The sequence below is a fragment of the Scardinius erythrophthalmus genome (assembly GCF_964197995.2).
Source record: "Scardinius erythrophthalmus genome assembly, chromosome: 14".
NCBI classification, from domain to species: domain Eukaryota; kingdom Metazoa; phylum Chordata; class Actinopteri; order Cypriniformes; family Leuciscidae; genus Scardinius; species Scardinius erythrophthalmus.
Window position 1 is genome coordinate 17,763,106 of NC_138234.1, and position 24,330 is coordinate 17,787,435.

The following is a 24,330-nucleotide window of genomic DNA, read 5'->3' on the forward strand; positions in this document are numbered from 1 at the left end:
TACAGAGAAATCAATAAAATCATTCATTAATGAGACACTTTAAGGTGACGTAGTTACATTGTTCTTACTTAAATAAGTACTAAGTAATATTAATTAACTACATGTACTTACTGTTTTATGGTTAGGGTTTGGTTTAGGGTTAGTTACTGTTATTACCATAGTAAGTACATGTAGTAAAGTGTAACTTTGTCACCTCAAAATAAAGTGTTACCTAGATTTCATTTAATCAATTATTCATTACTGTATTTATTGTATTATATTCTATTCAAATCTCTTCTAGTTTACATCAAGTTAACATTTTTGGAGACGTCTTTACCCACGGGATTTTTTTTAATCTTTTTTCATTTGTGCTGTGACGCCAGAAAGACGTTTATTGATCAATATAGACAGGCTCAGTGACAGAGGAACAATATGATCCCGTCATACATCACATCTACCTGACGTTAAAGGCTCCCCAACCGTCTCCAAACGTTCAAAGACGCGCAAATCAATCCCATTGGCCGGAAATATGAATCATCTAGTGGGGAATGACGAACGAGATCACGACTCCGAGGGGTATATATAAACTCCAGATGTGGAGAACATCAATCCAAAAGCTAAGAGGCATCATAGATCAAAACACACGTTTGGGTCAAGTGCGCAATGGAGAAGTCCGTCAGATCCGTGCTGGTGTTCGTGGCTGTTTCCATCCTCATCTCCAGCCATCCTACAGACGCCTGGTACAAGCAGTCCACCGGACCGAGCTACTATTCCGTCGGGAGAGCCTCGGGTTTGCTGTCCGGGATCCGGAGGTCGCCGTATGTGCGCAGATCTGAGGGTGAATCCGCGCTGGACAGCGGCGAGACCCCCGGCGTCTCCAACAGCGCGATGCCCGACCTCAGCAGCAGACAAACGCCAGTCCTCAAAAACATGGTAAACTATTTGATGAAAACACGTTTTATTATATTGTATAGCCTATTACATAAGCAAAAGTAAACAATACCCTATTATATATACACAAACATATATAACATAGGCAGTTTATTTAAAAAAAAATATTTTTATTTTAATATTTTTAAACCGTAATTTAAAATTTGTATTTTATAAAACAATTTAGACTTTAAATAAGCCTAATAAAATTAATAAACATGATATAATAGTTGATTAGGATGTAGTTAATTTGCATTCAATTATGTATGTAATATATGAATTTACATTAAAGAGTTTCATAATTTTCTCGTATATATTTGCAAAACTTATTGCTAAAGTGATAAATTAAAAAAGCATAACAAACCAATTATTAGTTCATGTGCATTTAAATATGAATATATATATATTCAGAACATTCCTGAACATTTGAATGTACATTAAATATTATTAATGTAACGTTTATATGATGAAAAGATTGTTTAAACGTTTAAAACATCAATATGGGGAAAAGCTATTTTTAAAGAACCAATTAAAGCAATATATATATATATATATATATATATATATATATATATATATATATATATATATATATATATATATATATATATATACTTTTAAAGTCTTTAAAAGTGTTTTATATTAAAATACTTTATATGAATCAGATTTAATGTAGAAAGAATTATATTTGATATCTGATTTGTCCGTTTTCTTTATTTTAAAAAGCATGTATAGAGTGTTCATTAAGACAGAATCGCATAAGGTTTACTGTGGCGTTCTGTTCCCCTCAGGCCATCTGCGTAAAGGACATTTCTCCAAACCTACAGAGCTGTGAGCTGGTTCAGGACGGTTCGAGCACGTTTCGGTGCAAAGCAGACGTGTATCTCTCACTCGATTCGCTGGACTGCTTCACCTCCTGAGCGGAACCCGTCTCTCTCTTTCTTTCTCTCTCTCTCGCTCTCCTTCCCCGACCCAAAGTCTCTTCATTTCAGGAGTATTTACAGCCAAGGCAGTGAGGCGCGCTGTTGACATTGAATGTTTACTTGATTTAACCCAGGGATGTTCAGCGCTGCTCCCGAATATCTGCTTTCCTGAGATGTTTAGTTCGGTAGCAATGACAATATTTTTTAAACTATGACTTGTATTATGTATATTATGTTATTTTCTGTGAACGTGCGGGACTTCCGATTCACCAGCCGATATGTAAAAAGTGAAGTAACAGTGAGGTAAACGGCAAAACTATGTGCGCGACAAAACAGTGCATTTATAACTAGACAATATGTAAAAATGGTAGTAAAGAAATACCAGTTTGAATATCAAGCAACATAACGAAATGAAATTTGTTGAGATAACTTAACATTTTAAGTCAAGCACGAACACATACTTTACGTTGAAACAACACATTATTTCCAATTTTATTGTTGAATTTTAAGTCGTGATAATCAAAGCAATCATTTTTTACAGTGTGGTTTAGTATATAGCGAATGTGCAAAAGTGAAGTCAAACCAAATTCAAGTCACTTTCAGTGTGAACACTTAGTTTCAGTTGTATTGTGCAGGAAAATAGATCTCGGAGAGCAGTTTTGAGCACCACTGGTTCACACAATGTGAAGTTCGCTGCTTAAAATTTATAAATGAATATAAATACAAAATCCACAGACAAAACGAAGAGGTGTTTTCTGTTCGATATGTTCTCACTCGCACCCACCCACCTCCTGTACCAACTTCCAGATGTATTAAATGTTCATAAAAAGAATTCACTGTTATGAGCAAAAACCTTCAAAGATGTTTTCTTTATTTTATTAAACTTGAAAGATATACCGTTCATTGTGTGTCTGTTTGTGTTGAGAAACAAACTTGTTTCACCCCATTGTATGTGGGAAATCAGCACGAAACAACATCAAATACATTTATGTTAGTTTTTAATTACATTTCTATTCACAGTGGCTTTTTTGCACTTACAAAAGTAACTCAAATGCTTTTGAAAAGCGAAATATGGCATTTAAATAGCAAAAATACATCAATGAATAATTGGGATAAAAATGGTAAAGTAACATGATTTGAAATGTATTTACAATATGCAATTGCTACAAGTATGATTATGCTTCATATAGATGTGAGGCTCACTTTGGTGCATCAAAACCATTTCCGATTGAATAAATCCTCTTTGACAACTATAAAAGTGCTGCAATGCCTTGAATAACAAATGAGTCAAAAGCAAAATGATTCATAATGCAAAAAAAAAAAAACCTTTATGAACTGAGAGGGTGTTCGATCTCTGAACGGACCATGTTGAACAAAGATTTACAGAGGAGAAAAGGTTATTTCACAAGTGATGATTAACCATGGTAACACACTCAGGAATCAGGGGGATGTCAGGTGGAAAATTATGGGATGCATGGACGAGCAAGTCGACTTCCTCAGGAGAGTACAATTTACTCTTTAAACCATATTATACACTTCCACAGCGTAATATGTGATTCAGATCGGTTTATTATTGCATTTTGAGGACAGTTATTAAATATTTAGTCCTTTTGTTAGTTGAGAGGAGCACAAACTGGCATGTATTCGTTTATTGCTTCATGAAGAGTGTGCAGTCGCTCCTTTCTGATAAATATCAGAGCATCATATATAATAAATACCATCAGAGTCTTTGAGTTTTTAAAGGGGAATGGCCTCAGAGCAGGGACACGGCCTCCAGGTTCTCCATGATGATGGTGTCCATGACGACTTGGAAAACGACCTGCACGTTGGAGGTGTCGGTGGCTGTGGTGAAGTGGTGGTAGATCAGTTTGCTGGGGGTGGCGTTGAGAGACACGAACATGGAGGCGATGAACCGGGCGCCAGCGTCCACATCACAGTCAGCTCCTGTCAACAAAAACAGAGACGTTTTTGAAAGAAGACCAAGGCTGCATATTTACAGTAAAAATAGTAATGTTGTGAAATATGACTCCAATTTAAATAGGTACATTTTCAGAATTTTCAGCTTCATTAATACAGTGTCACATGATCCTTCAGAAATCATTCTAATATGATGATTTGCTGCTCAAGAAACATTTATTATTATTATCAATGTTGAAAACAGTTTTGCTGCCTCATAATATTTTGGAAACTGTTATGCATTTGTTTCAAGAATCTTTCTAATGGATTTGAGTTCAAAAGAACAACATATACACTGAACAAAATTGTAAACGCAACACTTTTGTTTTTGCCCCCATTTTTCATGAGCTGAACTCAAAGATCTAAGACTTTTTCTATGTACACAAAAGGCCTATTTCTCTCTCAAATATTGTTCACAAATCTATCTAAATCTGTGTTAGTGAGCACTATTATATTTGCAGAGATAATCCATTCACCTCACAGATGTGGCATATCAAGACGCTGATTAGACAGAATTATTATTGCACAGGTGTGCCTTAGGCTGGCCACAATAAAAGGCCACTCTAAATAAAGTGTAAAGCTTTCTTTTGCATAGTCGAAGCAGTAGTTTCTCTAAGGAATATTTAAGATATAAATATTAACAGTCTATGCACATCTGATGAGATCGGCTCCAACCGGTAGGACTGATGAACAGGAGATCAGTCTCTAAACCTTCAATGCTAAAATGAATTGAATTAACAGGTGAAATGTAGTTGTAAAAAGGTTTTATTATAATATTCTATCTGAAGCAGGATTAACATACACAAGTGTCGGTGCGGGGGTTGGATAGTGAAGACAATATTATGCGAGAAATTTCCAGCCTCATCTGTCTTGACCTTTTCTCCCTGAGGTAAAATCTACGGGATCCATTCCAGCTGATTAGACAGCAAAACCACAAACTCACGGAGACATGGTGGATTCAGTCTTAATAGAAGGACAGAGATAGAGGATGGCAGAGTCTGAAAGAAAGAAAGAAAGAAAGAAAGAAAGAAAGAAAGAAAGAAAGAAAGAAAGAAAGAAAGAAAGAAAGAAAGAAAGATGACAAAAAAGACAGAAAGACAGAAAAAGAATGACAGAAAAACAAAAAAAGACAAGACAAAAAAGTAAGAAAGAGAGAAAGACAGACAGACAAATGAAAAAGTAAGACTAAAATAATACAAACAACCAAAATAAAGAAACAGCATAAAAATAAAAAGAGAACAAACAAATATAAGAAAACAGAACAGAGAGAATGAACAAAATAAATGAATGAAAGAACAAAACAAACAAACAAAAACTAACAAGAAAGTAAACAAAACAATGAATAAGAAAAAAACAAACAATTGAAAAAGAATGAACAAACAAAAAATGAAAGTATAAACGTGAAAAAAGAAAATGAACAAAAGAGAGTAAATGGAAAACAAAAATCAGGAACAAAAAAACAAACAAATGACAGACGAAAAAACAAAAACAAAAAAACAACAAAAGAAAGATAACGAATGAAAAAGAATGAAATGATTGAAAGAAAGAACAAACAAATGAAAGAAATCAAAAAAGAAACGAATGAAAGGGCAAACAAAAAATAACTCAAAAGAACAAACAAATAAATTAGACAAAGCAGACTGAAATATAAAGAAAGAGCAGAACAAAGAAACAAGAGTGTTTCTTGTGCAAACAAAACAGAAAATGAACAATGAAACAACTGAATGAACAAACGAGAACAGAAATGAAAGGCAACAATCAAGAGAACTAACAAAAAGAACAAGAACAAACAAATGAAACTGAGAATGAACAATCAAGTAATGAAAGAATTCGAACAAAGCAAACGAGAATGTAACAAATGAAAGAAAAAAACAAATGAATTAAAGAAAAAAGAAAACAAATAAAAAAGGACAAATGACAATAGAATAAACAAAAAAAGTTACAAAAATAAGAACAAATGTTAAAAAAACAAAAGAATGAATGTTCAAAACAATGACAACAAACAAATGGAAGAACAAAAGAGAACCAACAAGTAAACAAAAGAAAGAGATCTACTAACAAAACAAACAACTAAATCAAAGAAAGACAACAAACCATAAAAGAAAGAATATGTTTGGGAGCAGTTGAAGACAGAAACGCTCGCCAACTCTCAGTTTTAATAAAGAAAATGAGCCTTCGTGAGCAGCTGAAGTTAAGAGTCTGCAGAGAGAGAGAGAGAGAGTGTGTGATTCATGTGTAAATCACCTCTGAACTGAGGAAGGTAATGCCGTAGATGACGTCCCGAGTGCAGAATCTTCTCTTGGAAAAGATCAATCTTGTTCATGAATAATATCTGCAAAACAAGAGGGGAACACTTACACGTCACTCCATCACCCATCAACCGGCCGCTCTGTCAAATCAATCATTCAGGACAAGCTTACACACAAAGTCTAGGAGAGGAAAGTTGTGTGCGGGGTTACAAACACCAGGCTCACAATAATGGCTTAATTAACAACTCGGTCCAGTAATGATTTTGCCCAGCGTTTCAAAACAACAGAGTATGACTAACGTGGATCTAGAACGCATCTTAACAAGGGCAGTTAGCGCACCTCATTACTCGGAAAGAGGTTTACGGAGGGCGCATGATAAAAAAGACACACAACAAGCGGACCATTGTCACCCACGGGACGACCTAAAATACGCCTGCTAGTTTAATTGCCAAATGACATGGGCAATTATAACAAAGTCTGGGCTAACTGACGACGTGGGCTGTAATTACGAGGAAAGATGCGAGGTTACCAAAGCAAGCTACAGAAATCGGCCAATAAAACGAGAGAGAGATTCGTCTGAGCGAAACCACTCTTTCATCAGGTGATCGTACGTGATCAGAGTTTATAATGAGGTGGAGCTCCAGAACTTGAGGAGAACTCACTGACATCGGGATAACCGGCGATGTAACTTTTTATTTATGAGAAAAAAGTAATTATTCATGGCTTATAGTAATTATTCATATTATGGAATTGATTAGATCATGAATGCAGGGGAGGAGCTAAAAATGAGAGGGCTTGATGATGTCAGCAGCAATGGAAAGTCGTTTTAGAGGCGGAGCAAGTTATTATCAAAAACTACTTTAAACTATCAAAAACAACAAATGTATTCATAAAAAGAGCAGAAGTGTGCATTAGGAAAGTAAATATTCAGATTAGATTTAACTAAGTTAAAATCAGTGACGTTAAAAATTTTAGCGTTAAATTGCTAAAATCATTGCAGACTTTAGTAGCGGCTTGTCAAATCACTGAACGAAAGAAAGATCTGAAAACACTTGAAAATGTTGAAATAATTATTGTAAATTATTAAGATAAGGCTATATTATATAAATCTATATGATATAAATTATGATATGAATGTATTTGTGTGTGTGTGTGTGTGTCTGTGTTTTTGTAAATGTACAATTTATCGAAAAATATTACAACTAAATCCATCCATCGATCTGCCCATCCATATATCAATCCATCCATCCATCCATAGAGAAATCTATCCATCCAATCATAACTATCTATCTATCCATCCATCCATCGAGAAATCCACCCATCCTTCCATCCATCCATCCATCCATCCATCCATCGATAGATCCATCCATCCATCCATCCATCCATCCATCCATAGATAGATCCATCCATCCATCCATAGATAGATCCATCCACCCATCCATCCATCCATCCATCCATCCATAGATAGATCCATCCATCCATATATCCATCCATCGATAGATCCATCCATTCATCCATCCATCGATAGATCCATCCATCCATCCATTCATCCATCCATAGATAGATCCATCCACCCATCCATCCATCCATCCATAGATAGATCCATCCATCCATCCATAGATAGATCCATCCACCCATCCATCCATCCATCCATAGATAGATCCATCCATCCATCCATCCATCCATCCATCGATAGATCCATCCATCCATCCATTCATCCATCCATAGATAGATCCATCCATCCATCCATAGATAGATCCATCCACCCATCCTTCCATCCATCCATCCATCCATCCATAGATATATCCATCCACCCATCCATCCATCCATAGATAGATCCATCCACCCATCCTTCCATCCATCCATCCATCCATCTATCCATCCATAGATAGATCCATCCATCAATCCATCCATCCATCCATAGATAGATCCATCCATCCATCAATCCATCCATCGTAAATATAAGGAATAATTGACAACAGGCAATTATTTATTTATTTATAATATTTATTTAATTCAATTTGTTTTATTTACAATTAATTTGTTAATTTTTTTTCTATTATTGACAGTAGACTAGCCTAATAAATGAAACACAAAGCCCTTTTAACAAGTAGGCCTATCAATAATTATTTATTTGTTATATTATCTGCAATAATTACGAAAACGCGTGCAGCAGGACTATCAATTTATTTATATATTCAGTTTAATTTTCTATTGATTATAGATAGGACTATATACTTTTTTTATTCAAATTAAACTGCATGTTTACATTGATTGTGAAGTTAGACATCAGAAATGGCAGATCAAGTGCATGGGGCTAAATGCTTTTTCTTGTTATGAATTATATCATATTTTCCGTTAATACAGTCAACTACGTGAAGTGATATGGAACTGTAATGCGGTCAAGACCTGCCAGGAACTACTTTAGCCATGTGTTTCCCTGAAAATAACGTTTTTGGTCACATATGTTGGCTGTTTTGCGTAGTCTCCTGATTGATGACACTGGCCTCCTCTCCAGCTAATGGGATGAGATTGGATGAGCACTCTCTGTTAATTGAGCTGTTTCTTACCATAGAAGTACTTCTGAAGAAGACGTTATTGCAGATTGACGAGAACAGCTTGAGACTCTCCTGCAGTCGATTCTAAACAAGAGCACAAATTAAAAACATGAGCTGTCATTCCCACGAGATCCCATGATGCTCTCTTGTGATGTCATATATGAGAGGCCATCGAAAAGCTGAGGTCGGTGCATTAACACTCAGACTCACATTTAGCTTACTAAATTCTAGATTATAATATTACATTATTTCATTAAATAAATACTGTAAAATATTCAAATTAAATGTTTTCAGCATTAATAATACTGATTCTTATTTTTTTGTTACAAAATTTTAGTTATATTAAATGAATACTGTAAAATATTAAAATTAAGTATCTGCTAAATGCATAAATACATTTTATTTTCAGTATTTATAATGATGCAATTACAGGGAGTTATTAAAAAAAGATTAAAATTTTTTGTTAAAAAAAAGTTTAATTTTAAAATCCAAATACATTTTTTTTTTAAACCGTTGATACAAAAACATATGGTGATAGAACCATATAGTAATAGTATCAGAATTTCCAGAAGAGATGTATGAAAAATGTAGATAAAAAAAACAAATAAAAACAAATTCATAATTAATAAATAATATATTGGTAAAGGGATACTTCACCGATTAGCATTAGCTTTGCATCAGTAGAATCCCGGTAATATTTTCGAATGACCGTGCTTCCTTCCCTCATGTCCCCCTGAGACGAAATATTTCTGTATTGTGTGTCTGGAAAAAAACCTCAGATGACGCAAAAATCGTCATTTAGTGTCATCAGAGGCTTTTTTGTCCAGAGGCGAGAGACTACAGCCAGTAGGAGGAGCTCATTCCGCATGTCTTCAACCTGCCCATAGGGGGATCTCACGATAAAACGGCGTCTTTTCAGTTTCGAGTCGACTAGTAGCCTAGTTGTATTATTTCTCCCGATACTGCCCTCTGTAACCGGTAGGCGTGGCTTGGGAGAGGCCTCGTAGGGCAGCGAAGCAAGTGCATTCTGGGAGTTGTTGTCTTTCATCCACATGAGCCAAAAATAAAATTTCTGGCTTTTCTCAGTCTAGAAGGCACCAACTTCTAAAATAATTTCACATTTCTACTACGCAAATGACCCAATTTAAACACACATTCATCTTTCCAGTGGTGAAATATCCCTTTAATTATTAAATAACCCCTTTGGTGATCCCGGGTTCAGTCACTTGTTTGCTCAGTAACAGCTTCTGTTTGATCATGTAGTAGGTGAATGCAAAATACAAATGTTTTCTCACCATAGATGGATCTTCTACTAGCGTCATGTCGTACCCACTCAGGGACACAACGAACAGCACGGCCCTCACATCCTCAAAACAACTGATCCACTTTCTCCTCTCCGTCCTCTGGCCTCCAACATCATACATTCTGTGGAGAGAAAGAGACAAAAGGTCCTCAATGGAAAAGAAACGGCACAAAAACACTTTAATGTCATCACAAGCTCAATTTACCTTGGGAAATGCATCATGTTACAAAAGCACAATGGATTTTGAACATCATTTCACGTTGACTTATAAACAGCGTCACATTTGTTATGCTAATATGCTGCTAACTAGCGACACGCATTCAAACATGTTCAAAACAGACCAATAGGTTATTATTGATGCCACCAAATGAGTCTCTCAAATTAACAAGCTCCGCCAAATTTCCCCTAACAGTGTTTTAGATCCCAACGCTAAAAAGAGTTAGCTTGTTAGCAAAGATGCGTCAAAACATCTCAAAACATGCCATATTTCATTACAGGTTCGCCCTCTTCACGTCTATTAGCGCATCTAAAAAGAGAGTGTTTGTTCTCAGAGCGTTTCTTGTCTTCAGACAATCATGTCTAAAAGGAGAAGGAGAAGTCTCCCTCATATATTTATTTTCCAGCTTCCACTTCATCCTGTGCCATATCTTCACTATATTTGTGAGGAAGATTCCTCCACACGTCTGAAATCAAAACTATCAATTTACACACACTTCAAACGTGATGGAAAAATAAATCTATATGTGCTTTATGGGACACTAATGCACACGGTTTCTCATAAAAATCAGTCAAACGAATTGAATTAAGAACAAAGCTGATGTTGACACTATGACAAACTAGTAGATTAACAGTGTACAACAAAAAGCTGCAGGTAAACCAGAAAAACACAGTTAATAATCATTGCACATCTATTGTCTAAATGTATATTTTGGACTCAAGTAGGAACAACATGATGTCATGGGTGTGTTGGACAAAAAGTCTAATGTAATCTCCAAACCGAATCTAAATCGGAGGTCGCTCGGGGTCACCCCTTTCATCCGAGCCATAATGAACAGTCTAATGATGAGTGAAACGACTTGCGTTTTGATCAGTGTGTTTAACACGGCACGATTCTCACCTCGTCTGCAGTGATTATGTGGCCACATCTGAACATCCCATAATTAAACAAAGCCATTATTAAACCTTTGTGCAGTTGGAAAAGATGTGACACAAAAAAAACGACAGGAAGATGCACTAGGTTTGATTTATTTTTCCCTTTAGTTAAATATTTGCTGTTGCAATTCAATAGACAATAAAATGCTTTATGGATATATTTTTATATTCATACTATAGTATTGATACAGTATATAAGTGTGTGTGTGTGTGTGTGTGTGTGTGTGTATGTATGTATATATATTTATGTATGTATGTATGTATGTATGTATGTATGTATGTATGTATGTATGTATGTATGTATGTATGTATGTATGTATGTATGTATGTATGTATATACATATGTGTGTGTGTGTGTGTGTGTGTGTGTGTGTGTGTGTATGTGTGTGTATGTGTGTGTATGTGTGTGTATGTGTATATATGTGTATATATGTGTATATATGTGTGTATATATATATATATATATATATATATATATATACATATATATATACATATATATATATATATACATATATATATATATATATATATATATATATATATATATATATATATATATATATATATATATATATATATATATATATATATATATATATATATATATATATATATATATATATATATATATATATATATATATATATATATATATATATATATATATATCATGGAGCATGGCACCATGAGTCTGGACTGAATTGATCTCTTTTGATACGTTTGCTACCAAGTGATGCTTACCAGAGAACATCTCAGAATTTGAGAAGATGGCTTCAAAGAGATCCCTATCTGCTAACATCTCTCTCTCTCCAAGCCAGAGACCCAGGTGGCGAGGAGATCTCCACACACACACACACACACACAAACAAACATCCCTTTGCATTTAATTCCGAATACAAGTGATTCAGAATTTGTAGGTGACATATTAAAGCGCGCATGTTGATTAGTTTTGTGTTATTCTAGTGTGATTCTCTAGTGTGTAGTTTTGAATTCTAAGTGGGTATTTTAAGAATGATACACTATTGTCTTGTACCCTACCTCCCACCAGACCATAACATTTTATGGTCCTAACGGAATGTCAGCCAGTCAGGAATCTCACTAAGATTCTGGCAGAGGAGCAGAATTAAAGTGTTCATCCTAGATATTTTATATGTATAACCATGGAAGAAATATGTAAACCTGAATGTAATTTCTCTTTTTCATGATTGTTCTTCTCTGTGATGGGTTTTTGTATTCTTGTAAACCGTAAAGGAATAATGTTTCAGATGTGCACACTGTTGCAATCATAGATATGCCATGTGGATCTTTCTAAAGTCCAATCTTCAATGCCCACTTATCAATGTACATCACATGTTGGGTTCATTTTATTCCTAGGTTGTTAGTTTAACCTTTAAGCTTATTTTTACAGAATAACAATCTCTCTCGACGTGTACCTTCGAAACATATCTAATTCGGTATCCACGTAAAGCTCTCCTTGTACTGAAACCAAATATATGCATCAGGATCTGGTAAAATGTATGATACTATTTTTACCATCGTTAGAGTATAACTGATCACATAATAACGCTGCCATAAAACATGCAAATTAAACTGGGAACTAAGACAAAGAAAGTTTCTTCCCGCTTGGAATGTCACGTTCCAATTGGCCTAAGCCAAGGGAGGAGTGAAATTTCTGTTCCCCTAGAAAAGCGGTTACACGGCGCGTTCAGTTGAGTTCTGTATTTTTCTTTCGTCTTGTTTTGTTGAGCACTTTTACGAACCCTCCTCATCAGCGAGACCATCCATGGCTCCCTAGGGAGCATTTCTCCGTTTATAATTTCCTTTCCTTGCAGGCTTTTAGTTTTGTTTCGTCTTCGGACTTCAGTGAAGCTTCAACTAAAAAGAGACTTGAATCTCCCGCGGCGCGCGCTCCTCATCCTTAAGGACGTGCACGAGCACTGAAAGAATTCCTGGCTCCATGGCTAGGGAATCATCAACTCAGTTTTATTTTCTTTACTAAAGTTTTATTTTCATATTCGTTTCTCCCTCCACAAAGGGAGACGAACTCTGAATCATGTCTCTGGCAACTTCACGTTCGGTGAACCTTTAAACTTCGCGCGAGTCTGGCTCGCCCCAAAGACACGAGGAAGCACGCCCAGCTCTTAAGGAGCTTCTTCTTCTTCTTCTTCAGCAAATACAAAGAGAACCATACGCAAGTATTTTGATTTGTGATTTGATGATTCTGATTTCTTGTTGTCTCTCAAGGTTACTGCCTGTGATTTTGCCTAACTGTGATCTTTCTTTGATCGCACATGTTTAGTTCACTTTCTCTCTCATTGTCAGAACTCTCTTTCATCCTCTCCCTCATTTTCGTTATTCGTTTATTCTTGTATTTTGTTTACGTGTCCTGTACATACATATTTACTCGTGTAAACTGTAGTATTTTTGTATTCCTTAGTTCAATGTATTGGTCCAATTATTAAAATTCTATATACTGGATTGATTCTGTCTGCCTGCTCATAACTAAAGTCAATGAGATGTTTTCGATCTTAAGCTACAAAGCTGATTTGTTACTTTTAAGTAACCTAATCTTATAAGAACAGGAGAGTTGTTTTTATGGCCAGAAAATAGCTTTCTTGGAATTATAAGAAAGAGATAATTTTTGTTGAGAAATTGTTAAGTTAATCTTACGGCCGTTCTCTTACGAGAGGTTCTCTCGTATTGCGTAAGTAGCTTACGCATCGGGAAAGTCTTCTTTCTTCGAGATCTGAAGCCAAAAAATTATCCTTAATTTTGTATTCATTGTCAACGCAGTGCAGCAGCCGACAGACCTAGGCAGGCTAAATAAGCGTGCTCATTGGCTGCTCGGCTGCAACTGCTTAAGCCTATCGGTGAGCGCTCTGAACGCGGCAACCAATGAGGGCGCTTCGCGCCCTCCACACCCTTCTAACCGTCAGAATGGGCGTGGCCAGCGTGTATATATTCAGCGCTCACAGGCTAAAATTCTGATTTTCTTGTCTTCAGCGACGCTCTTCGCATCGCTGGATCTTGAGAGCCGCCGCCGTTGAAACCAGCGACCAGCAAGCTTAGGACAGCGCCTGAGGAAGCCGGCCGTCTTCGCCGCCTTCAGCCATCCGTGCCTGCTACGCTATCCGGCGACATATCCTTTACATTATTACTGTTTCTGTGTGTACTCTAAAAGAGCACGAGGCGTTTTTGTAAAAACGCCTCGTTTTTGCGGCTCGTGCCGCGCCCCGCTCAGCAACGGAGACCGCCACCTCTCTGCGCTCTCCGCCTGGGCCGCGGGCACGCCGCCACCGCACTCTCCGAGTGCGAAGAGCTTTCAATGTCGACCCTGCGGGCTCGACTTGAAGCTTTCGACCAAGCTGTCGCTCCGCCTGTCCCTGCCGGGCCGCGCAATAAGAAGCGCCGCTCGCAGCGACCACCGGAGACTGTTGTGACTGAGGAGCTCGCCGGAACCTCTCCCTCGAGCGCTCTCTCGCCCTCTCCCTCCCGGCCGCTCTACCGCCGGCTCTGCCCGCGCCGCCGCCGCGTCAGGAGATGAGGCGAATGTGATAGATACCCGTACTCTCCCTCTGTTCGAGCCGTGCAATACGCCGCTCACAAGGGATGGCAGAAGCGGACGGTCTCGGAGCGAGTTTCCTCTCCCTCTGTTCGAGCCGTGCAATACGCCGCTCACGAGGGATGGCAGGAGCGGACGGTCTCGGAGCGAGTTTCCTCTCCCTCTGTTCGAGCCGCGCAAACTGAGCCGCTCACGAGGGATGGCAGAAGCGGACGGTCTCGGAGCGAGTTTCCTCTCCCTCTGTTCGAGCCGTGCAATACGCCGCTCACGAGGGATGGCAGGAGCGGACGGTCTCGGAGCGAGTTTCCTCTCCCTCTGTTCGAGCCGCGCAAACTGCGCCGCTCACAAGGGATGGCAGGAGCGGACGGTCTGAGCTCTCTTTACGTTACAAGAAAGCTACTCCGTCCTCGCGCGTCACTGGTGAAAGGGGAACAGAGTGTTTTCGTCCCGCCGTGGCCTGGACTATAACCTCCATTCTCACACATTTCTCAGTCCCCTCTTAAGTTCAGGCGACTGGAATTGTTACTATTGCAGTATACGAGCCTGTTATAAATACACGCTCGCCTGCAAGCAAATGCCGTCACAAGACATGATACTAATGTATTCTCCCCTGTGGCTCAGTGGCGGAATCCTAGACTGTCAAGCTAGAGACCGGGGTTCGGTCCCCGCTCTCGCGGCAGTTAAAGTTTATGCTGTTCGCTTCTCCGAGCTCGCGGCCAGTTTTTCTTACATACAGAAAACAAGCCCGCTCTCTCCCTCGTTGGGCCGCGCAGATTGCGCCGTTCAAGGGATGACAAAGCGGACGGTCACGAGCAGCGTTCAGCGTACGCGCCTCACTCACCGGCGAAAAGAGAAGAGAGTGTGTTAGTCTCGCTACGGCTGGACAACCGCCAATTCTCACACATTACTCAGTCCCCTCTTAAGTTCAGGCGACTGGAAATATTACTATTGCAGTAAACGAGCCTGTTTTAAACACACGCTCGCCTGCAAACGAACGCCGACGCGACACATGAGGTCGCTTTTTATATGCTCGCGCTAACTGAAAGCCTATGTGATTCCCCTGTGGCTCAGTGGCAGAATCATACGCTTTCATGCGAGAGACCCGCGTTCGAGCCCAGCTCTCGGGGAAAATAAAATTTATGCTGCTTGCTTCTCCGAGCTCGCGGCCAGTCTTTCTTACTTACAGAAAGCGAACCCGCCCCTCGCACCACACCTTCTCAGGGTGCTCGAGTATTTTTTGAGCGTCTAAACACGAGAGAAGAAAAGACGGTTAAATCCCGCAGCCCTGCGGCTGGACCACCGTCGAAGCTTAACGCTCTGTCAGTCCCCGTTGCCACGGCTACTGCAGCTGTTTACCCCGCAGTCAACGAGCCGGTATCTACCCGCTCGCCTGCGCGCATCCGCCGTTCTCACGGCAACCCAGAAAAATGTCAAAAGAGCATAATGTCTGGTTGCACGGCTGACGCCGTATGTGTTTCTAGTACAGTGAATGTGCCCACGTTCTGTGCTCACCCCTGTACACAAGCACTATACATCCCGTGTCTCTCACAGAGCCCACTCTCATGAAGCAGGCAAAAGCCGCTTTAGTGTTAAAAGTAGGTCACGTGTCCACTTCTCCGTGCCCACACCTACTCACTGCCCGCTCTGTCACACGGCCTCGCACGACCGGTCATGTTTTAAATGTGAGTCCTGTGCCCGCCCTCGAGCGCTCACACATACATTTTCGCGCCTCACACTATATGTTCCCCGTCCAAAGCCACCGGGACACTGTGTGTAAAACGGCCAGCTACAGAGCATGGGCTTCCGGCGGTATTCGCATCAGAGTGACTCAGAGCTGCGTTTCAGCTCTGAAGCCCTGGTTAGCGGCCGACTGGTACCAGCGGGGAGTGACAATGGGAGCTATCTCACACCGCAAAATTATCTCGACGGACGCTTCCACCTCAGGCTGGGGCGCTCTGTTCGAGGGCAAACCGGCTTTTGGCCTATGGTCAGACCGGGAAAAATGCCTCCACATAAACTGTTTGGAGATGATAGCGGTCGAGAACGCGCTCAGGCGCTTCCTCCCATTCATACGGGATCACCATGTGCTAGTCAGCTCGGACAACATGTCCGTGGTATCCTATGTGAACCGACAGGGCGGTGTCAGATCCAGGAATCTGTGCAGGCTGACAGAACGCCTTCTCGTGTGGGCTTACCGCTCGCTGCGCTCGCTGAAAGCCGCGCACGTACCGGGCCACCTGAATGTCGGTCCAGACAGACTGTCCAGGGACAACATTCCCCCGGGAGAATGGTCTCTGCACCTCCAGACAGTCCAGTTTCTCTGGCGCCTATTCGGCAGAGCGGAAATCGACCTCTTTGCGTCGAAAGACAATGCTCAATGCCTGAAGTTTTAATTTGAAGAGCGAGGACGCGCTGTCCCAGACATGGCCCAGCCTCCCGCTGTATGCTTTTCCTCCGATCTCCCTGTTGCCACAGGTCATTTCGAGGATCAGAGAAACGCACCACTCAGTGCTGCTTATAGCCCCGCGATGGGAAAACCAAACTTGGTACCCAGAGCTAGTGAGGCTGTCGCACTCACCCCCGTGGCCGATCCCGGTGAGAAAGGATCTCCTCTCCCAAGCCGCTGGATCGATCTGGCATCCCCATCCAGAGCGCTGGTCGCTGCATGCATGGGTGATCAACGGATACCCGTTGACCTGTCAGAAGGGGTCGTGAACACGATCACACAGTCGAGAGCCCCCTCCACGAGACGGCTCTATGCGTCTAAATGGTCGGTGTTTTCTAAATGGTGCGCTACTCAAAACCTGGATCCGCGCGCATGCGGGGTCCCGCGGGTGCTCTCCTTCTTACAAGAGCTGTTGGAAAAGGGCAGATCCCCTTCCACGCTCAAAGTATATGTAGCCGCTATTACAGCGTTCGCTGAGACGACGCGCGGCCGGGCAATGGGAAGGAATGAGCTCATTATCCGCTTCCTCAGAGGAGCTAGACGGATGAATCCCCCGCGGCCCCCCTCGGTTCCCTCGTGGGATCTGTCCTTGGTCCTGGCGGCCCTAAAGGCTTTTCCCTTTGAACCGCTTGAATCCGCGGATCTAAAGTATCTGTCGCTTAAAACCGTTTTTCTGATAGCTCTGTCTTCAGTCAAACGAGTGGGTGATTTGCACGCGCTATCTGTTAGCCCTGCATGTCTCGAGTTCGGGCCGAATGACTCGAAAGTCATTCTCAGACCGAGGCACGGTTACATCCCCAAAGCGATTGGAACCCTGTTTAGGGCACAAGTTATTTCCCTCTCGGCTCTGCCAGCATCCGATAGTGGGGACAGTGATAACCTTCTATGCCCTGTCCGGGCGCTGAGAGTTTACATCACGCGCTCCGCCGCTTTCAGGCGTTCAAAGCAGCTCTTTGTTTCCTTCGGCGGACGCACCAAAGGTCTTGCCGCCTCGAAGCAGAGCTTGTCCAGGTGGATAGTGGACGCGATAGCAGCAGCTTATGCCTCCAAACACCTGCAGTGCCCTCTGGGCATCAGAGCCCATTCCACTAGAGGCATGGCCTCGTCGTGGGCCTGGTCCAGCGGAATTTCTATCCACGACATTTGTATGGCGGCGAGCTGGGCCTCCCCGTCAACATTCGTGAGGTTTTATAACCTGGAAGTTCCTGCCCTACAGGCAAAAATATTGTCAGTATAAGTGACATGTATGCTCTGCCCAGCTCCCGTGTGCAGACTACGTTCATATGCTGGCGCTATTCTGGTAACTACTCAGGGTGAAGTGTTTGACTCAGACCGGCTGATCCGTTCTGTTTCCTATTTCCCGTTACGCGCTGTTATCGGTGCTGGCCCGCGCTGCTGGCCACCCGCATTATTCTCTGCCGCGCGGGAATTTTTCTCTTCATGTGAGACCGACTATGTCGTTTTCTCCTACCCTTATGAGTGCTTATGTACTGTATGGGCTCGCTCCGCCGGCCCTACTGTTTGTACTGTTATGTTTATAGACCGGCCGCGCCGCTCTATTTCATATGCTGCATGAAGTGCGTGTACTGCGCTGGCCCGTCTCTCCGACCGGCCACATTTCCCAGCAGAGTGTTTTCCCCGGTTCCCCTGGGATTCATGGGCTGGATGCTCGGCGCACACGGCGTTGACAAAGGGTTCCCGATGCGTAAGCTACTTACGCAATACGAGAGAACCTCTCGTAAGAGAACGTACTCGGTTACTAATGTAACCTCGGTTCTCTCTAGAAGAGGGAACGAGTATTGCGTAACCTGCCGTGTCGCGCCACGAGCTTTTGCGCTTCAGACTGCGAAAACCAGAATTTTAGCCTGTGAGCGCTGAATATATACACGCTGGCCACGCCCATTCTGACGGTTAGAAGGGTGTGGAGGGCGCGAAGCGCCCTCATTGGTTGCCGCGTTCAGAGCGCTCACCGATAGGCTTAAGCAGTTGCAGCCGAGCAGCCAATGAGCACGCTTATTTAGCCTGCCTAGGTCTGTCGGCTGCTGCACTGCGTTGACAATGAATACAAAATTAAGGATAATTTTTTGGCTTCAGATCTCGAAGAAAGGAGACTTTCCCGATGCGTAAGCTACTTACGCAATACTCGTTCCCTCTTCTAGAGAGAACCGAGGTTACATTAGTAACCGAGTACGTTTTGCTGGACAAACAACCGTTTGATGATTACATTCATTTCCATTAAGGGTTATCTCATAATCGATCTGAAATAGGATTATTAGTATATTAATGATTAATTATAATTAGTTGTGATTGATTATTCAGATATACAAATCGATCTATTTTCAACTTCGAATAAATTAATGTAACTGTATTATGCAAAATATTAATCATATTCATGATTAATTATTAAAATTCCCTATAAATCATTTGAGCTAATGTTAAATGTACTACTAAATGCCAGTGCGGTTACACCCTGCTATTTTGCAAGTTCTCCCACTTAGAAATCATGGAGGGGTCTGAAATTGTCATCGTAGGTGCATGTCCACTGTGAGAGACAAAAATCAAAAAAAAAAAAAATCCAGAAATCACAATGTATGATTTTTTAACTATTTATTTGTATGATACAGCTGCAAATAAGTATTTGAACACCTGAGAAAATCAATGTTAATATTTGGTACAGTAGCCTTTGTTTGCAATTACAGAGGTCAAACGTTTCCTGTAGTTTTTCACCAGGTTTGCACACACTGCAGGAGGGATTTTGGCCCACTCCTCCACACAGATCTTCTCTAGATCAGTCAGGTTTCTGGGCTGTCGCTGAGAAACACAGAGTTTGAGCTCCCTCCAAAAATTCTCTATTGGGTTTAGGTCTGGAGACTGGCTAGGCCACACCAGAACCTTGATATGCTTCTTACAGAGCCACTCCTTGGTTATCCTGGTCCTGTATACTTCGGGTCATTGTCATGTTGGAAGACCCAGCCTCGACCCATCTTCAATGCTCTAACTGAGGGAAGGAGGTTATTCCCCAAAATCTCGCAATACATGGCCCCGGTCATCCTCTCCTTAATACAGTGCAGTCGCCCTGTCCCATGTGCAGAAAAACACCCCCAAAGTATGATGCTACCACCCCCATGCTTCACAGTAGGGATGGTGTTCTTGGGATGGTACTCATCATTCTTCTTCCTCCAAACACGTTTAGTGGAATTATGACCAAAAAGTTCTATTTTGGTCTCATCTGACCACATGACTTTCTCCCATGACTCCTCTGGATCATCCAAATGGTCATTGGCAAACTCAAGACGGGCCTTGACATGTGCTGGTTTAAGCAGGGGAACCTTCTGTGCCATGCATGATTTCAAACCATGTCGTCTTAGTGTATTACCAACAGTAACCTTGGAAACGGTGGTCCCAGCTCTTTTCAGGTCATTGACCAGCTCCTCCCGTGTAGTTCTGGGCTGATTTCTCACCTTTCTTAGGATCATTGAGACCCCACGAGGTGAGATCTTGCATGGAGCCCCAGTCCGAGGGAGATTGACAGTCATGTTTAGCTTCTTCCATTTTCTAATGATTACTCCAACAGTGGACCTTTTTTCACCAAGCTGCTTGGCAATTTCCCCGTAGCCCTTTCCAGCCTTGTGGAGGTGTACAATTTTGTCTCTAGTGTCTTTGGACAGCTCTTTGGTCTTGGCCATGTTAGTAGTTGGATTCTTACTGATTGTATGGGGTGGACAGGTGTCTTTATGCAGCTAACGACCTCAAACAGGTGCATCTAATTTAGGATAATAAATGGAGTGGAGGTGGACATTTTAAAGGCAGACTAACAGGTCTTTGAGGGTCAGAATTCTAGCTGATAGACAGGTGTTCAAATACTTATTTGCAGCTGTATCATACAAATAAATAGTTAAAAAAAATCATACATTGTGATTTCTGGATTTTTTTTTTTTAGATTATGTCTCTCACAGTGGACATGCACCTACGATGACAATTTCAGACCCCTCCATGATTTTCAAGAGGGAGAACTTGCAAAATAGCAGGGTGTTCAAATACTTATTTTCCTCACTGTATATATAAAAATTCATTGTTTGCATTTATAGATTCAGATTATTATACAACTATTCAAGATTAATATATTCAGTTATAAATATTCACATTTCACAGATTTTATATAATTAGTTTTTTTGCCATATAAAACAATAATATATAAACCCAAACATGTAAAAGTAAATCCTGAATGTATATTTATACATTTGAATATATACATTTATATCCTGAATAAATAACTGCAAATATTAATAGACATTAAAATAAAAGAAAATTATTAATTTTAAATATTGATTAATTCTGAATATAGTCAGCTTACCTCTAAATTATGAAGGAAAATGTAAATAGAATGTAAGTATGCTTGTTTTATGTTTTATTAAAGTAAAAGTGTAGTAACCATGTTTTTTGTAATGTATAAAACCATAAACAAACAAATCAATAGATAAAAGCATATATAAACAAATAGCACAAAAAGCACAATGCATAAATAAATAAGCATGTAAATAAATAAATAAAAGAATACTAAATAAAAATAAATAAATAAAATGAAAAATAAATAAATAATAGCATAATGTATAAATCAATGCATTAATAAATAAAAGTCTAAATAAATAAAGAATACATAACTAAATAAATAGAAGAATAAATCAATAAATGCATAAATACTTAGCCTAGCTTTTATTTAAAAACTGAAGAGAATTATTGATAATGGCAAAGGTTCGTATACTGAAATGCAGCAGCTATGGGTGTTCATATCAAACGTGAGGTGTGAATCCAGTGATATGATAAAGATCTTGAGGTTTCGGCGTAGGACGTGTGTGAAGTGCTGCGATAAGGACGAGCAGTGAAGCATGCCGAAGACTGACAGTAAGTTATTCAGACCGAATTCATTTACTTTAATGAGAATTAAAGAACTAAACCGGTTTCACGTAGCAAACAATTACTCCAGATAACATCAACACTGCTTTCATAGAGTTATAATAAACATAAAGACTTAATTATGATGGAGTCTCCTTTATCTTCTTAATGATGATGGGATTTTTTCCACTCGTATTTATGCTCTATACCACAACTTAACCTAAAAACCCAACACAGAGAACAATTTCCCACATTTTTAAATTGAAAAACATATTTCTGAAGACCAAACGGTAAAGACGTCTAAATGGATAGGCATCCAACTGGGTATTTAAAACATCGATACATCCCACAACCATTTTTTAAGTGAAGTCATCTTGTTTTTATTTTATGATGTTGTGGATGCACTTTTATTAAAACCTGTCATGAAAGCAGTGGGAGTTTAGATTTATCATTATGCAAAGTAATGCAATATAAATGTTATTGCAGAAGCCCTCAACTGAAGCCAATAAATTAGCCAACTCTCAGGGCAGAAAGAGCTCAAGAAGAAGCGAACGGAAAAGTATAGAAAAAGACAGTTGCTTTCCACCAAATGCCAAAACACTCATCTTTCTGTGCCATCTCAAACAGTCCGCGGCATGTCATAGCTGTAAATGTCTCCATTAACTTTCAAATGGCTGGTAAAATCTGCCAGGCAGAAAATTATTCACATTTTCCATGAAACCTCCCAATCGTTTTACTGGTTGCCCGATGTTTGCGCAAAATTGAACTTAAGAGGACAATGAAAATGCATGAAACTTTTTCGTTCCAATATTTTAAGGAAAAAGAGTCATTGTTACTGTAACTTTGTGCAGTTTACCCATAAATCCCAATTGTTTTTGCCTTTAAAGAAAAAAAATTAACTAAAAAGCATAAAAAACATTTCATTACTTGAAATAAACTGAAATAAAATAAAACGTATATATTTATACTTAAACTTATTATATATTATTTCAGCTAGCTGACAAGGCAACATTTTTCATTTTTAACTCTTTAGATTAAAGCTAAAACTAAAATAAAATGAAAATATTATATGAAAAACTTAACGAAAATTAGAAATGTTGAAAAAGTTGAAGTACTAAAATTGAAAAATATAATTTTATAATATATATATATATTTCAAATATATATAAAATTAAAGTAACAAAACCTTTTTGTATGGTTTTAGTTTCAGTTTTAGTTAAAGGGTACGTTTAAATGACAACAATGTACTAAAAACAGTTTTCGCGAACAGAAGACAATGTTGTGAAAATTATCCTTGTTTACAAGGATCTGCGAAAACTACAAAAAATCTGTATTATTCACGCCAGGCCAGTAGATGGCGATGTCACTTTGTATACATAAACTACGTGCCTCGCTAAACACGTAGTACGCATGAAGTCACAGTTTTCAATAAATCCGCTTTTCTGTAGTTTACACAGAAAGAATAAAGGTATTGTTTTCAAAAAGTAGCACTTTATAACCCATTTTCAGGCCCCCAAAACTCCGACTGCTGAGTAAATGAAATGACAAAAGAGTTAAAGTTTTTCGTTTTTAGTTAAAAATGGTGTCGCGTTAACTATAATAACCCTGAATGATACTTAAAAAAAAAAAAAAAAAAAAAAAAAAACTGCTTCAAAGTTTGTCCAAAATGTAGATAAAAAGTTATTTATATGGAACAAAGACAGTTGGCATATAGGTACCTTCAGGAGTTGTCTGTCAAATTATTTGAGTTCAGACTCAATTAGTCAAGCCAAAAAAACTCAGACGAATTCATAACAAGTCTTGCATCCAAATCAAAGTCAAACGTGTGCTCAATGCTGATAATGCCAGTTAGGATATTGACGAACGGAGCGATGCTTAATCAGAACGGCATGCAGAGGTGACGTTTCATAAGATAGTGAGATGGAGGATGCCGCCCACGTTGACACGGTCAATATCACAAAGCGAGAGAAGGGTCTGTTTAACAGAATCCCCATGATTTTTTTTTAAGTGAACAGTTTTAGCTACTTTAAACTTCAACTGAAAACGAAAGACCAAAGGCTATTTGATCTGTCTGATGATGAAGAGAACTGAGAGTCGTTTACGAAGTCTAGGACTACTCGTAAAAACAACTGTGTCTGATTTTGTAATAACAGTTGAGGTAAAAAGGGCAAAGAAAGAGATTGTTTACCTGAAGACCAGGTGTTTGACTTTGAACTGAGTCTCGATCACTCCTGTGGTTCTCAGTCGGACTCTTAAAACGTCCGTTTCTGTCGGCATGTAATCGGTGGCGATGATCCTGCCCATGTTCTCAAAAAAACTGGAAACAGAGTGACATATAGACAGAAATTATTACAAATGGACATTTGACGACAAAAA

General features: G+C 39.7%; 2 protein-coding genes across 2 annotated transcripts in view; one reads left to right on the forward strand and one right to left on the reverse strand.

The window, feature by feature from the left end:
• Positions 1-642: 642 nt before the first annotated feature.
• Positions 643-1,829, forward strand: npb (neuropeptide B; the record flags this gene model as incomplete). Its single annotated transcript, XM_081384183.1, has 2 exons — positions 643-912; positions 1,701-1,829. 2 exons carry the CDS (start codon positions 643-645, stop codon positions 1,827-1,829), a joined length of 399 nt encoding a protein of 132 aa, XP_081240309.1.
• An 844-nt stretch (positions 1,830-2,673) lies between these two features.
• Positions 2,674-24,330, reverse strand: part of gnav1 (guanine nucleotide binding protein (G protein) alpha v1) — a 45,581-nt gene continuing 23,924 nt past the window's right edge. The window contains exons 5-9 of the mRNA XM_081383759.1: positions 24,143-24,271; positions 9,891-10,020; positions 8,608-8,679; positions 6,033-6,120; positions 2,674-3,776 (exon numbers count right to left, since the gene is read on the reverse strand). Coding sequence (XP_081239885.1) covers positions 3,586-3,776; positions 6,033-6,120; positions 8,608-8,679; positions 9,891-10,020; positions 24,143-24,271 — 610 coding nt within the window. The 3' untranslated portion in view covers positions 2,674-3,585. The remainder of the gene's footprint in view (positions 3,777-6,032; positions 6,121-8,607; positions 8,680-9,890; positions 10,021-24,142; positions 24,272-24,330) is intronic.